Source organism: Podarcis melisellensis (assembly GCF_964234715.1).
Source record: "Podarcis melisellensis genome assembly, chromosome: 2".
In the NCBI taxonomy this organism is placed as follows: domain Eukaryota; kingdom Metazoa; phylum Chordata; class Lepidosauria; order Squamata; family Lacertidae; genus Podarcis; species Podarcis melisellensis.
Window position 1 is genome coordinate 15,686,147 of NC_138529.1, and position 15,481 is coordinate 15,701,627.

A 15,481-nucleotide genomic window follows, 5' to 3' on the forward strand; every position below is an offset into this window, starting at 1 on the left:
TAACCCAGAAAACAGTCTGTGGACAAACGCCGGCTCCCTCAGCCTGAAAGTGAGATGAGCGCTGGAACCCCATAGTTGCCTCTGACTGGACTTAACCATTCAGGGGTCCTTTACCTTTTACCTATATTTCATTGTACTCCAACACGAAATTGGTTATAACTATTTCTTCTGTATTTTCAAATTAGAAGAATAGAGAGCAAAGATTGTGTGTGTGTGTGTGTGTGTGTGTGTGTGTATGTATGTCAGTCAAGAGAACTTTCCCTGTACTGTTTGCATTTGTTGCAATTTATTTTGTAGAATAGAGGTAAATAAAAGGATTGCTTCTTTGTGTTTTTTTGCAATCTTCATTGTATTTTTTGCAATATTGTTCAAACGATTACTGTCTTATAGAACAGCGAGTTGCCAAATATTCCAGAGCTGCTTTTATAAGAGGAATTGAATTGCAGTTTTAGTTTTGCCTAGATATTCTAGCTTGATGCTGCCTTAAGTATGTGAGACAGGTAACAACACTGAAACCAAAACTCATAATAAAGAGTAAAGGTGTTCTGTATTTAACACCTTGCTAAATCATCTTAGATGCAGTAATTTGGAATGGCAGTGGTCAGATAAGAGTAACACTTGCTTTTGTCTACTTCTAAGCATGTAATAACTTGAGTTATACTGGCAAAGTTAAAGAAATTGAATTAAAACACTTGGATATATTCTGACAGACATGGCATTGGGGGTCTACCTCAAGGCAACCTCTAAATGGCCAAAGATTTTGCAGAGGTCCTATGAGAACTGTATCTTTAAAAGAGGACAACAGCCATTTCTGTCCACGGGGGCAGGGGGGGGGAATCACCCCCTCCATTAACAGGCAGCACAGAGGAGGAGACCTGAGCATCTTTAAATTGCTCACAGGGGATGAGGCAAAGGGTCTTTGAAAGAAATGAGCAACAGGGTGCTTCTGCTCCTCTTGGGGGCTTAATTGAGTGTCTGGCCAGATGGTGTTGGCAAGCAGTACAATTTGAATGCAATTAGCACTTCTGGATCAGATGGAGGCAGAATGCACTGGGAAGATACGCCTTAATCTTCTGGGTGTGGTGGGGGAGCACTTAAACCTTGTAATTGTCTTCTTTCACAAATGTTTTCAGATTCACAAGGAGTCTGCACAGAGGTTCTAACAATCCTAGGGATTATTGTGAAGTGCTTTGTACAGTTAGAATTAACATCAGTTCCCGTAATTCCTTTTTAAAGGTTGGATGCTCAGAGAGCTTTGAAAGGAAGGTGGAGGTTCTTCTGGCCTTATAAATAGCATAATGTGGGCATTGCAGTTTTATTATTATATGCTTTTATCCAGCCTTTTTGTGTACTTCATCTGCAGACAGGCCTCCCACAAATTATAATATGCCTGGGGCTCCAGAACTATATTACTGCACAGTAATTAAGTGAGGAAGTCTGATTTTAGAAAGAGGCACTCTATTATAGCACTCAGACATGTCTGCAGTGCACTAAATCTTTAGGAAATATTATTACATTTAGGCATCATATAAATTGTAGATATTATGGCTTTCCTAAAGCAGCCTTTGTGTTTCTCTTAGCAGGCCCTGTTCACAGTTTAAAATGATAATGATTGCCTTCCAGGGTCTGTGTCCTCTTGCGATGCTTTCCTAAGCTTGTTCCAGAGCCATGGGCTTAAACCGGAGGCAATATGTCCTTGCGCGACATCTCCTGAAGCAATGACTGTGGCAATTCGGAGGTAGGTGATGTCTGATTTTCCCAACTACCCCCTGTTTTGTGTTTTAAAGAGATGCCACCAATTTACAAATAGTTCAAGCTCGTTTCTTATCTGGGGCATCTGAAACGAAAGTTGTAGTCAGTACATAGCTTCTTCACTGAGTAATTCATTGCTTCTGTTCTCACAGCAAGTGGCGGTAAAATCTCTATGGCCATCCATCCGTTTGGACATATTGGCCTTGGTGAAAACTCTGGAGGGGCTATATATAGGTATCCCGGTTCTGATGGGGAACAAAGGCGACTAATTTAAATATTTTACTGTTTTCGTAATTAATTTATTACACGTTTCTCCACCCACCCACCCAATTATTTGTCTTTAATGCTTGCCTTACACAGTGCTGGAAGTAACAGAGCTTAACTATTTTAGTATTAATAAAATAACTTTTTAAAAACCTCACAGGTTTTTTATTATTATTCTGCTACGATCTAATATATGTATTCTTTTTGTTCAAATATGAAAATACGCAGATCAGTTTCGGTTTTGATCCTAGAATATGATTTCATACTCTTGAGGCATTGCTGTGCAGTCTTTTTGGATTATTGAATTTTTTTTGGTAGCTATTGGAAAGCAAACCTAATAATTCTAAATGGCATTTAAGGCTTTCGTTTTATCTGTTGACGAGAAGCACGAATTATGTCTATCTCTCATTGGGTTCATACAGAAATTTCTTCACATTCAAATATATCAGGAGGTTGAGAATCCATTAGAACTAGGTTTCCACTCCGCTGAATGTACATGGACTCAGTGACCACCCATCTTTGAATAAAGTTCCTGGTTTGGTGTTGGGCAGACTTTAGTCTTGTCAGTTCTACTTAGTTTTTTTTTTACCAGAACCCCAAGATCTAACAACCACAGCCATGCACACACACACACACACACACACACACACACACTCAGTTAACCCAAGCTTGTTTTGTTTCAGCAGCCTAATTTAAGGTGGAAAATATGCCTTTTCCTTGTTACCGTCGTTGAACAGCAGGAAATCAGAGTCCCTTTTCCAATCTTCTGCAAATCAGCTAGAGAACTACCACGGGGGTCCAAACCTTCTGCCCACCCTCCCTGGATCACTTCAGATAATACAGGGACTTTTAAAATATCCTTACATGAAGTGACCCAAGTAATATACCTAAGGATCGGTTGCCATGGGTTTCATTGTGCATTGTGTGCCTTCAGAAAAACCCAGATCTAGTGGGGCTCCCTGCCATTCAGCAATTAGAAAAAAAGCTAGTTATCGGAGGGTTCCTTAAACTGGAGTGGAGAGCATTTTGCAGTCCAAGGGGACCATTCCTTTGTGGGGAACCTTCCTAACAGTGATGTATAGGGCCTGAGGGAGAAATGGGCAGAACAATGAACCTGTGTCCTAGTTTTGTACAGTAATAATAATAATAATAATAATAATAATAATAATAATAATAATAATAATAATAATAATAATAATAATAATTTATTTATATCCCGCCCTCCCCAGCCAAAGCCGGGCTCAGGGCGGCTAACAACAATAAACAACAGTACAACACAACACAGTACAACACAGTAGGCCACATTCCGGCCACACGAAAGTCAGAGGTTCCTTCCCATGCATACACATCTCCCTTGTGGCAAGCCAGAGGCATGATAATTGTTTGTGGGTACATTCCAGCCAGGTAAAAGTGCTTGGGAAGGACGTGGAACTCGTAAGGGTGTCAAGGGCCAAATAGAGAGGCCAGGAGGGCCACATTCATATACATACCCAAGCGTGAAGTTCCCCACCCCGGCCAACATGGGAAGCCAGCAGTGTCCCTCATATTGTGCAGTAGTATATTAATGCCTCTTGTATTCCTAGACCTGGTGTCCCTGGGGCACCCTTGCCTGGGAGAGCCATCTTATCGATGAATGGCTTGAGTTATAGTGTCATACGTGTGAACACAGAAGATAAGAACTCGGCTCTCACTGTGCAGGATGTTGGACATGTGATGCCAGGAGGTGAGGATCATGATGGTGGAAGGGGACAGTACATGGCCCTGCTCTGAAATGTTTCAAACTTTCTCTGCTTGGACTCCTCCCTCTCTCATCTATCACCTAACAATAGCTATCCTTTCTGGCTGCAGCAGAGGTTGGTTTGTTCCTCTTTCCCCTGAACCGTTTTCAAATCCAGCTGGCCGTTGTAAGAATTAAAAAGCAGCTTTAAGAATTGGTGTCTGGGTGTGTTTGTTTTCCTCTTCCCTCCTCCCCACTTTTTCCTCTCGTGTTGCGTCCTTTAGGTTTTAAATTTGTGGGAAGGGGCTGCCTTATTTTTACTGATATTATGTAAGCACTTTGGGAGTTTCTTTGGCTGAAGAGCAAGGTAAAAATGCTTCAAATAAATATGGGAGTTGGGCAACCATGTTGTCTGCCACAAAGGCTGCTTTGCTCCTGTAGTAGCCTCAGCTGCTATGTAATCCTTTGCTGTTGCCCCCTTAAAATCCTCTGGGTACTGCTAACAGACCTTTTCATCTGATGGTTATTCAAATTGTTTGGGCTTATTCTGCCCACTCAAAAAGAAAATGGGTATTGTGTTCCTCTTAAGGCTCACATTACCTGTGGCCAATCCACCTTTTAAAGCACGCGCTCGGAAAGGTCTCAGTAGCACAATTTAGTTTTGTGGTAGCATTTACCTTGAGAATATGTATTCCATCTTAGGGAAATTGCTGTCTGTGCCCATTATCACCCCTTGACATACCCGTGCCTCTAATTTTCTGCAGTCCCCATCTCCCATCCTGTCCTCTCCTGTGCTTAGAAATGAACTTGCAGCTAGTTAGAAACCAACAGAAATACAACGTAAAGGAGCTTTACTGGGATGACTAATGATTGACATGCTGGAAGCGCAAGCTGTGAAAGAAAGAAAAGTCCAGATTAGACTTTGCCCATTAAAGTTAAGTGTTTGATAACTTCAACACCTTAAACAAGGAGACAGACAAAAATAGGACCACAGGTGCTCTAAGCATAGCCTAGTTCTGTTCTATTCCCTCTCTTATATTTCCATCGAAGGAGTTTATCTCCAAGACTGAATGGGAGTTTCGCTCATGGCATTTGATTTGTTCTAGGGATGATGTGCATAGTGAAGCCTGATGGGCCTCCTCAGCTCTGCAAGACAGATGAGATTGGTGAAATCTGTGTTAGCTCCAGAACAGGAGGAATGATGTATTATGGGCTGACTGGAGTTACTAAAAGCACATTTGAGGTATGTAATTCTGCATTCTGACTTTAAATGGATCATGCTCTGTTTTATTGAGTTAGCAGAGGGTTTGTTTGGGCTTTTCACAGCTTTTTGCTTTTTTTGAGATAGTGGATGGGAAAGAAAAAGGGAATCTCTCTGTGTTTAATTTTTATATTTATTAAGCATTCATATTGTGCTTGCAAGTACAGTAATACCTCCACGAATGTCTGCCTTGTCTAGCGTCCACTTCAGCAAACGTCCGCAGCAAACCCATAAGTACCGGAACAGGTTACTTCCGGGTTTGCTGCTTACGTATGTGCAGAAGCGCTAAATCTCGCTTCGCACAAACCGCTCCACACACGTGCGCAGACGTGGCACTTTGCCCTGTGTCCTTTTTGGCTAGCGGCTGGGGGCTCCGGAACGGATCCCAGTCACAAAACAAGGTACGACTGTACTAAAAACTCTTCTTTGCATATATTCTTAACAATCCCTATGGCGACCAGTAGGGTAGGTCAGTATGCTCCCCATATCACAGATTTGCAAAGAGTGATTGAGCTTTGGCTGACAGAGTGGCTTTCCTTAAGTCACCCATGAGCTCATGGTTGAGGTGAGACATCAACTGAGGACTTTCTGCGCTGAACATACGTTCTTAACAGCTGACTAGACAAGCTTAGTTAAACACTGTCTCAAATTTAGCACTGTGTGGGAGTATCTGTACTAAAAGTTGAATCATCTACATTTAGCCACTGAAAGACTAAAAATCTGTTTTCGTGGCACCATGACAGGAAATGATGAATATAGGAGATCACACAGATGCCACACTTGAATAAATAATTCTGCTCATTTCTCTTAGAGTTGAGAGCTTTAGGCTTTCCAGAGATCCAGGCAGGCTGCATTCCCTCAGCTTGCTTTGGAAGTTGAAAGGTTGAATATGGGAGGATGTGGAAAAGCAATTGTCTTTCTTAATCTGTACAGCTCTTTAAATGAGACTCCTTATGCATAGCAAAGATGCACACGCCTTTGGCTTTGTATTTGTTCTGCGATCAGGGTGTGTGATTTATTTTCCAGCACAGCTTGCGCACACTGTTTCATACACAGAGAACCTCCCTATCCTGTAGACAGATTCTGTTATTCCCTGCTGTGCTAGCTGTATTGTCCTTCCTTCATTTCCGCCAAGTTAATCCTTGTCAGTTTCCTCTGAAAACGTAGATCTTGTGAGTGCATTTTTTTTGTGCTCAAAATAAATTGAGGTAACTCAGGGGAGGAAAGGTTGGCACACACATCACCTTGATAGCAGTGAATACAGAGGAGCAACAAGATGCTTCTCAGCATCACAGCATCACAGCAGCAGATCATGCCCTGGTTTCCAATCTTGGTAAGCCTACTAGTAAAACTGTCTTGCGCCTGTCAGTGAGAGTCAGCGTTCCTTGTTTTGTGCTTTCTGGGTTTGCACTCTGTTCCAATTAATGTCAATGCCTGGGTTATGTAAGCAAAGCATGTTCCAGGGGAAAGGATTGATTTTTTTTTCCTGGGCTACTTCCATCTGGAAAGGGCTCTTGTATTGCAATGGGAATAAACTGCGCATCTTCCTGTACAGAAATGATGTCCCCTGATGTCCTTCCTTTTCTTCTTTCAGGTCATCCCTATGAATTCTGCTGGCTCTCCTGTGGGCGATGTACCGTTTGTGCGCTCTGGTTTGCTAGGTTTTGTGGGACCTGTACGTTCACCTGCATTCATTGCACTTTTCCTTCTTTCATTAATATTTACATTAATATCCTGCTTTTCTTCCTAGGAGTTTAAGGGGACCTTCTCCCCTTTCACATGTTACCCTCACAACAACAAGCCTTTGGAGTAGATTATGCTGAGGGACAATGACTGGCTCAAGGTCTCCCAGCGAGCTACAAAGCTGAATGAGAACTTGAACCTTGGTCTCCTAGGTCCTAGTGCAACACCCTAAATCACTACATCACACTGGATCTCACAGTAGGCAGTCACTGGGCCAGGATGTACACAAGCCTGTGAAAGAAATGTGTTTAAAACAAAAGCAAAACCCTCCTGAATCCCCCTGTGATCCCTTCCCCCCTCTCACAAATATATCCTATTATAAACATTTGGCAACTTATTTTGAAAGAGGCAAGCATTTATCATATAACTATAATTTGTTAGAACTTTGCTTCGCAACTTTTGGTGCCTAGGATACAGTGTTTGCTCCTTCATTGTTAAAGTTAGAGACACACTTCACTCTTACTTTAATCACCCACCTACCTCCAATATATATATAACTCATATATATAAGTTGTTAGTTTTCAGAACAATAAACAGATAGTCATTCTCACTGCAGCCAGGAGATATCCCCATTAAGACTGCTTCCTGCCTTTCCCTATGCCCAAAGTAGAGCTGAGCTGCAGTTTCTAGGCAGTGGCAATGCTTCTGGGTAAACCTGCTTCTGAAGTTCCTCCAAGTTTATCATCTGCAGCACAGGCTGCATTTGGGAATCTTGGTGCACCCTTACTCCTTTATTTATCATGTATTTGCAGAGAGAGACGAGAAAAATGTTGCATGTGGTGAATCCATTCAACATGTTGGCTTAATTTACGTACTTGTGTGGCATACTAATGTGCCCTGGCCCACACTTTGAAACCGAGTGGCTTAGATGCTACAGTTATTTTCCCCATGTTATCTGATTCGCACTCCAGTTTTTATGGATAGTTTAGAATCATCCACCCAAATTTCCTTTCTTTCAGTATCTTCTCATATTTCACAGTTCTTGTTTTTCAATCACTAATTGACAGGTTGTGAGGGAAACCTAAGTTTAGACTTCACGTTGGGTGGATTTCTGTGGTCTTTGCCATAATAAAAGGTCTGATTTAAATGGTCATAATTTTCTTTTGTGGCTCTTGTAAGATGCATGTACGCTACCTGGTAGGAAGGGTGGTTTAAATACATGAAAGAAAAGAATTAACAAAATAGCAGAAGGGGAAGCAGTCGGTGATCATGGGGAGAAGGATTGTGTTTGCTGATGCCTTCCACCCCCCTTCTCCCCCATACAGGGCAGCTTGGTATTCGTCGTTGGAAAAATAGATGGGATGCTCATTGTTAGTGGACACAGACATAATGCCGATGACATTGTGGCCACTGGACTGGCTGTTGAATCTATAAAGACGGTTTACAGAGGAAGGCAAGTCTGCATCTCCATAAAAAATAACGAATGAATTATGGGTGTTCAGCTGTTGTTTACTAGTCTTCTTTTGAACATGGTTCCAAAATTGCAGGAGAACGTCAAGTGTTGTTGTTCCCTCCCCCTGTGCCTTCAAATCCAGGAAATCTCAGGGCAGTCTTTCAATAGCAGCAGACTTGGCCATTTTAAAAGTAGGGGAGATGGCACCTGTTTAGTTATCTGATGGTGCTAAAAAGTTGCATATTATACAGGCATGTCTGTAGATAGTGTCTAATGAATCCCTCTCGCAAGGGATGGTCACCGTTTTACTTCTAAAATTCATTATCCAGTGGCATGTAATTAGAGAGCCACACAAATACACAACCTGTTTGCTACGAAAGTTGCCATTCCCTTGTTATGCAGTATGGATTTTGTTTTATGAGGGCAGAGGATGGTGACACAAAACATGGCGAAAGTCCCTGAGATATTTGCATTTGCTTCCCATTGTTCCTTTCCTCTTGTTTCATGCCTTTTTGCCATGATGCTGCTTATATCCTCTGCCACCTCTGCCAACCCAGTTACTTTTCCTACACTAAGGACCATTGCGCACGCTACATGGTGGGTGAGAAGCCAAAGTGATCACTGAGCGTTCACTTGATAGGTAGCGGCAACACACATCCTGGTTCTCTGATGAATGTAACTGTAACCAGTACTGTTAGTATAAATTATTCCAGCACGGATGATTCCCACTGGCCAGTGAGATGTCTGAAATCGCCTTGAATTTTGTTTAATTATCATCTTGGCCCGCATTCCATGGTAGTCAGTATTGTAGGCTGTCATGCCCTTGTTAGAAACACTTTCTGCCATAAATTTTGCAGATGTTCCAGATTTGGGTCACTGCACAGTGGAGGGAATAGTGAGGAGGACGGGGAGCTGTAAGGTTTGTGTGACTGTAGGATGGAATTTCTGGTTGCCCTAAAAAGGGAGGGGTGGCTTTGTAGCCAGGCTCTGTGATCTCTTTCAGCCTACCCTGTTCAGGCATCACAGACACTGCTGTTTCATTTTACAGACATGGTTACACCAGCAAAGAATGCACGCTACAGCACATCTTCTGTTCCCTTTTAGGATTGCAGTGTTCTCTGTGACTGTGTTCTACGATGAGAGGATTGTGGTGGTGGCTGAACAACGGCCAGATGCTTCGGAAGAGGACAGTTTCCAGTGGATGAGCCGTGTACTGCAGGTTAGAATGTCCCTGAACTAAATTGGTCCTTCTCTCTTGATGGCCTGGCATCCTGTTAGGAACAGAAGCAGCTAGTAGTGGCCCATGCTTTGCCAGACACACTGAGGAGTCTTCTCTGTGGCTGGAGTTTCTAGATCAACGAAGTGGGATGCAATAGAGATGGCCAACTTCTGCATTCTTAAGGACCACTACATGTTTATTTTTGCACAAAGCAGCCTCTTCTAAGGTGGCGAGAACCAAAATAAATTCAGCACCACCCAGCAAAAAGTGATTCATGTGTATTTGGGTGAACACATGGAATTGATGATGATGATGATAATTCTGCATCTCACACCTGTTACATACAGAAACAGAGGTATAATATTAAAACGTAGGGTACCTCTTAGGCAAAGCATTTTATTGTACAGGTTAAAATTTCATAGGGCCAAAGGAAGCCCACCAGCAACAGCTGTTAAATCCAGCTTTCAGTATTTTTTTAAAAGCAGTTGTGTATATTTATTCAGAAGCGGATCCCATTGTCCCAATAAAGCTCAATACCAAGTAAATGTATTCGGTATAGGAGTGCATGTCTTTCTTTATTTTTATTTTGAATTACAGCAAAAGTGTGTGGGATTCAAAAACAAGGAGTGATGCAAGAAACAAACCCAAAGCCACGCACATCTTGTTTCTCTTACTGTTATTAACATATTTGCATAAGGTTTCCCCTAAAGTCACTTTTAAAAGTAATTGTTTCAAAATAATGGCAATACGGCGTGAAGGTGTGTGTTTTTATTGAAAGGGAGAAACCTTTTTCAATGCACTCAGGAGCTGAAGATCATGTAGTGTCCATGCACACAAGGTTAATGACCCCTCCCCTGACTATCCCACCTGCAAAGGTGAAAACATAATGTAGGCCTATTTCTTCAACCCCACACCTTATACCCCACCCCATCCCACAAAAAAAGCTTTATTGTATAATATGCTTTCATTGTAAATTAGGAATGCAGAAAGCTTCCTGTGAGAATGTGGCCTGCCTTGATGATTTCTAACTGCCTGCTAACTGCCCGTTGTTTATTATTTCAATATCTTACTTGCAAGGTAGCAGTGACCATTAAGCTTGTGATATATTTACATTGTAGCTCTCAGTGATGGGTTTGCCAGCATCTCTTCTTGAGCCGCCAAGGTAATGAATTGAAGCGATTCACAATTAAGCTGCACTGGAAAGTCATTCTCTTGTTTTCTTATTCCTAGGCGATCGACAGCATTCACCAAGTGGGAGTATATTGCCTCGCTCTTGTTCCAGCCAATACTTTGCCAAAAACTCCTCTGGGAGGGATCCATATATCTCAGACCAAACAACACTTCCTGGAGGGGTCACTGCACCCATGCAACATTCTTATGTGCCCGCACACATGTGTGACTAATCTGCCAAAACCCAGGCAAAAACAACCAGGTAACTGTATGAGAAAACACGACATTCTTTTTTTTAAAAAAAAATCCACACTAGCAACACAGTCCTATAAATGTTTACTCAGAAGTAAGCCTCGTTGAGTTCAATGGGACTTATTTAGGAAGTTGTGTTTAGCACTGCAGTCTAATTGGACTGGAAGCTTATTCTTGGTTGAAATTCCTTCACTGATATTGTTCATGAAACAAGGAAGGCCTTATAACTTCTTTTCAAGAAAATTAATGGATGGAACTTTATTTGGGACAGAACACAGGGATGGGATAGTGCCCCCCACCCACCAAAAAAAATCTATATAATGAATACTCTGAAATGAAAACAATTTATTTTTCATGAAGTAATTAAAAGATCTCGGAAACCTGTTCTGCAGTAACCTGGAGCAGGGCTTTCAGTGTGGCTGCACATGTTCTGTGCAGTAGTGTTCCTGTTGAGTACAACAGACACTCATTATCTGCACTTCCTAGAGGAAATTGAAGATATTTTTGTTTTGACAGGCTTTCCCAGCAGCATAAATGGGTCTTTGCCCTGAGTGTCTATTTTGCATTGTTTTAGTGTGTTTTTTTAATGTACGTATCTGGTGCGGTTTCCTCTCCTGTAAGGCTCAGTCTCATGCCTTATTCTTGGAATCCTCTTACCAGGGTGGTGCCTAATTTAGTTCCCTTCCTCCTATACTGCTTTTGTACACAACTGTGTGGTTTTTGCCTTCCTTTATCAAGTGTCTGCTGCTGTCAACAGGTGTCGGCCCCGCCTCTGTGATGGTGGGGAACCTGGTTGCAGGGAAGCGCATTGCACAGGCCTCTGGGAGAGACCTTGGACAGATAGAAGAGAACGATTTGGTGAGAAAGGTGAGCTTCTGTTACATGCTATCCAAACCTGCTACCTGGATTGGAACCAGGCGATCTTATGCACAGCTGCTTTCTTGGCCTTGTCAAAAAAAGTAGGACAAAGGTGTTTGCAGGCTAGCGCCCCAAATGGATTTGTATGCACCTGCTTTTCTCCTGCCCATTAAATCCTAAAGAGTCAGGAGAGCCATTTATCACTCTGGTTTGCTCAGAGGTAATTGCTGGTTTGCCTGGCCAGGTGGCCACAGGCCTAGTCTAAGCAGGGGCTGTATCCTCCAGCAGAGCGTGCTCTATCATTGGGGAGGGGGGAGAATCATAGAATTGCAGAGTTGGAAGAAACCCTGAGGATCCTCTAGTCCAACCCGCTGTAATGCAGGAATATGCAGCTGTCCCATATGGGGATCGAACCTGCATAATTGCAGTTATCAGCACCACACACTAACCAACTGAGCTATCCAGAGTTTTACATAATTTTGGGAAGAGGGTTAGGATTAGAGACGGGAAGACCTGGGGGAAAACCGGAAAAGATGGGGGGAAACCTGTCAGGGAACTGCCATCGGAACAGGGGCGGGAAACAGAGGGGCAGTTGTGTTACAGGGAGCCTCTGAAAATCTTGCGAAGCAGTTCCTCTTCTGGTGATGAGGAAAGCCTCACCTCCAGTAGGGAAGAGGTAAAAGGACCAGAAGATGTTGCAAGGAGCCTCAGCACCGCTCCTGGCCAAGCCGGCCAGGAGGGAAGCATGCCCCTTCCATCACCCACCCTGCGCAGAGGTCTAAAGCGCAAAGAGGGAAGGAAAAGGCTGGGAGTAATGAGGCTTTTATGTTGGGGCAGGTCCAGGAAACAACCACTCCCGGATTCTGCTAGCGATTGAGGCAGTCATGACCTTGTGGCTCTGCACTGTAAATAGTTTGCACCAAAATAAAACCTGTAAAAGACAGGTCTGAGTCCTGGCTGGTTACTCACGAGCAACCACCACTGCCATTTGACAAAACCAAACAGAAAAAATGGTTTTTGAAAAAAACAGGGGAAATCCACTTTCTCCGGTTTTTTCCAGGCCTTCCCATCTCTAGTTAGGATCATAACTGCTTTGACACTTGGCACGTTTGCCCTTGCCACACTGCAGAGCTATTAAACAAAAAAGGTAACCACACATTGCCCCAGTTCCCTGTGGCTTCCTTAAGCTGCTTAAATCGAAGTCTCTTCTGGCTCTGTTTCCTCTGGATACTTGCCAGACGTCTGTTCAATGTGGACCCCAGGTAGTCCCACCTAGGCTGGCTCCACAGCCTGTGCTTAGGTCACCCCTCTGCGATCTCCCACTGCACACCTAAAACAGTACTGATCTGCCTCTCTGTTCCCATCCAATGGGTGTCCTATATCAAAGAAGCCTGGGCTGATCTACGAAGGACCACCTCCCTCTTTGCACCAGTGCCCTGTCACATCTTTAGGTTGCCTTTGCAGCTTAACAGTTTCTTTTCTTTGCAGCATCAATTCCTGTCTGAGGTGCTCCAGTGGAGAGCACAAGCAACGCCCGAGCACATGCTTTTCCTCCTGCTCAATGCAAAGGTAGGGATGGGGGTCTGATAACATACAAATAATGCATTTAGCAAACTTTTATGTGCCTTGTACTCCCTGTAGAGTAGGGGCACAGTTGATACGTGCTTCTTCCACGTTTTGGGGTGTGTGTTCAGGCTTAAGGTTTGTGTGCCATGTCAGCTGAGGTCAATGCATTTGCTGGGCTCAGACGGTTAGTCACATAATGGAAGAGGATGGGTTCATGATAAGTTTAAATCATGATAATCAGAGATAGAAACCAGGAGGTTTCTATGCATCCTTTGAGCGTGTAACAGTCATCATTTGCCCAGTCATGGGGCTGTGTTAATAAAAGCATCATTCCCCCAAGACTCTTTGCACATTGCAGTTTAAGTGAATTGAGAGAGTGATCAAGTGATCCTCCAGAGACTAGCCTGTATTTGTTCAGATATGTTTCCAAAGCACTCTCTTCAAGCACTATGCATTTGTTTAGAGGATGTTTCTTTCTGTCTTCCAGGGGGCCCCTGTCTGTACAGCCACCTGCCTGCAGCTGCACAAGCGAGCTGAGCGAATCTCATCGATTCTGTATGAAAAGGGACACCTCAATGCCGGTGATAACGTGGTGCTGCTCTATCCTCCTGGTAAGTAATGCCTGGGGTTGTTGGTGTGGAGTTTCACAGAATTCAGTACATCCTGTTATCTCTAAACGGCAAAGCTTTGCTGTGCCCTGGAATGTAAGGAGTGCATTACGATGTGCAAAATTGAGGTGTCTGGTATCGCAAATTCAAATTTGGGGAAGATCATGTGAATTGTAACAGGAACTCTTCTTTCAAGTGATGAGAAGAGTGCAACAAATGTAACTGATCTGCAGAAAACACAACCTGAAGAAAGAGAGGATGCACATACTTTTGTAAACAAAGAAAATCTGTAATAAAAATTATTATTTTTTTAATAAAAGAAAGAGAGAGAGATGAGAAGAATGACCGAGGGGATCTTTTTGTTTGCACTTCAACTCAGGTCAAATAGTGTTGTTTTCATTTCTCAACAAGTTTAGGCCCAGGAGATGATGTTTTATACATTTGGGAAGTTCAGTGGTAGTTTGGACAATGGGCATTTTAATGATTTTCAGTCCTCTGTTTCATTTCCCTGCCTGCACCCCTTTTTGGCTTCTGAATCTCCATGCCCCCCAATCAGCAAAGTTTTCTGGGGTTTCTGCCAAATAGATGCTTAGCTTCGATAGGCATAATCTTGGAGTGAGAATCCAAAAAGTGGCCTTTTTCCCCAGTGTGGCTTAATACTGCTTTTCACTGTGACAAATAATCATATTGGTGATCCCAGTCTAGATCTGCTGCATTTCGTTCTCCCTTGCTTTGCCAGATTATTTTGTGTATTCACTCAACAAGTTTTTACTGCATTTCTAGTGTAAATTAGGAATGGGTCTTCATGGCAGCTCCTCTTAAAATGTCTCTCTTGCCTTGTCTGGTCTGCTGCCTCCACTTCTCCTGCGTGGCTTGCATTTCCACCTTGAGCTGTGGGTGAGGAGTGTTTTGCCCTCCAGAGCTGTGACTCTTTTTCAAGGGCGCTTCCAGCCAAAGGAATGCGCATGGCAGAGAGTTCACTCTTTATCATCAGAGATAACACAGCTGCTTCTACAGCTCTGGATACATACACAAACCAATCTAGCATCTAGGCAGCTTCTCCCAAAGTCCACACTCTATGGAGCAGTTGCAGCAACTGGGAATCGCTCCCCTTGCACCGGTTTATGTACCTTCCCACAACGGGCTGCGCTCATGTAGCCAGAGACTAGGCCTACAAGGAAGCTTCCTCTGCTCTTCCTGCTTAAATTCTCTCCTGGTTCTCGAGACAGTGGTGTAGAAGAGGGTGGGGAAGCACCTGGTCCTTCACTTGCCTTGCCTGCCTCCTCTTCCAACTCTGAAGCTTCCTCTTGCCTCCGATTCTTGCCTCCTGGCTGGTACAGGCACCCACAAACCGCTGCCTGCATTCTCCCAAGTCAGACTCCAACCCCACTTCCCCTGCCTCACGCTTGTCAGCATCCTGCCAGTCCCTGCCAATCTTTAAGGAGCTCATCGCAGCAGAAAATCTGGACACCAGGTGGAGGATGTTGAGCTACTTCTCTGCTATATCTTCCTGTGTTGCCTTGCAGGCATCGAGCTCATTGCAGCATTTTATGGCTGCTTGTATGCTGGTTGCATCCCCGTGACTGTCCGGCCTCCACACGCTCAGAATCTCACTGCCACTTTGCCCACCGTGCGGATGATTGTAGATGTGAGTAGCAAAAAGCTTGAAAGCCGTTTA

General features: G+C 43.5%; 1 protein-coding gene across 1 annotated transcript in view; it reads left to right on the forward strand.

The window, feature by feature from the left end:
* The window catches only part of DIP2B (disco interacting protein 2 homolog B), a 182,034-nt gene that overhangs the window by 148,421 nt on the left and 18,132 nt on the right, over window positions 1-15,481 (forward strand). The window contains exons 17-27 of the mRNA XM_081899067.1: window positions 1,624-1,738; window positions 3,600-3,739; window positions 4,840-4,976; window positions 6,589-6,669; window positions 8,003-8,130; window positions 9,235-9,349; window positions 10,580-10,781; window positions 11,529-11,638; window positions 13,118-13,198; window positions 13,683-13,806; window positions 15,330-15,451. Of these exons, the coding sequence (XP_081755193.1) occupies window positions 1,624-1,738; window positions 3,600-3,739; window positions 4,840-4,976; window positions 6,589-6,669; window positions 8,003-8,130; window positions 9,235-9,349; window positions 10,580-10,781; window positions 11,529-11,638; window positions 13,118-13,198; window positions 13,683-13,806; window positions 15,330-15,451 (1,355 nt within the window). The remainder of the gene's footprint in view (window positions 1-1,623; window positions 1,739-3,599; window positions 3,740-4,839; window positions 4,977-6,588; window positions 6,670-8,002; window positions 8,131-9,234; window positions 9,350-10,579; window positions 10,782-11,528; window positions 11,639-13,117; window positions 13,199-13,682; window positions 13,807-15,329; window positions 15,452-15,481) is intronic.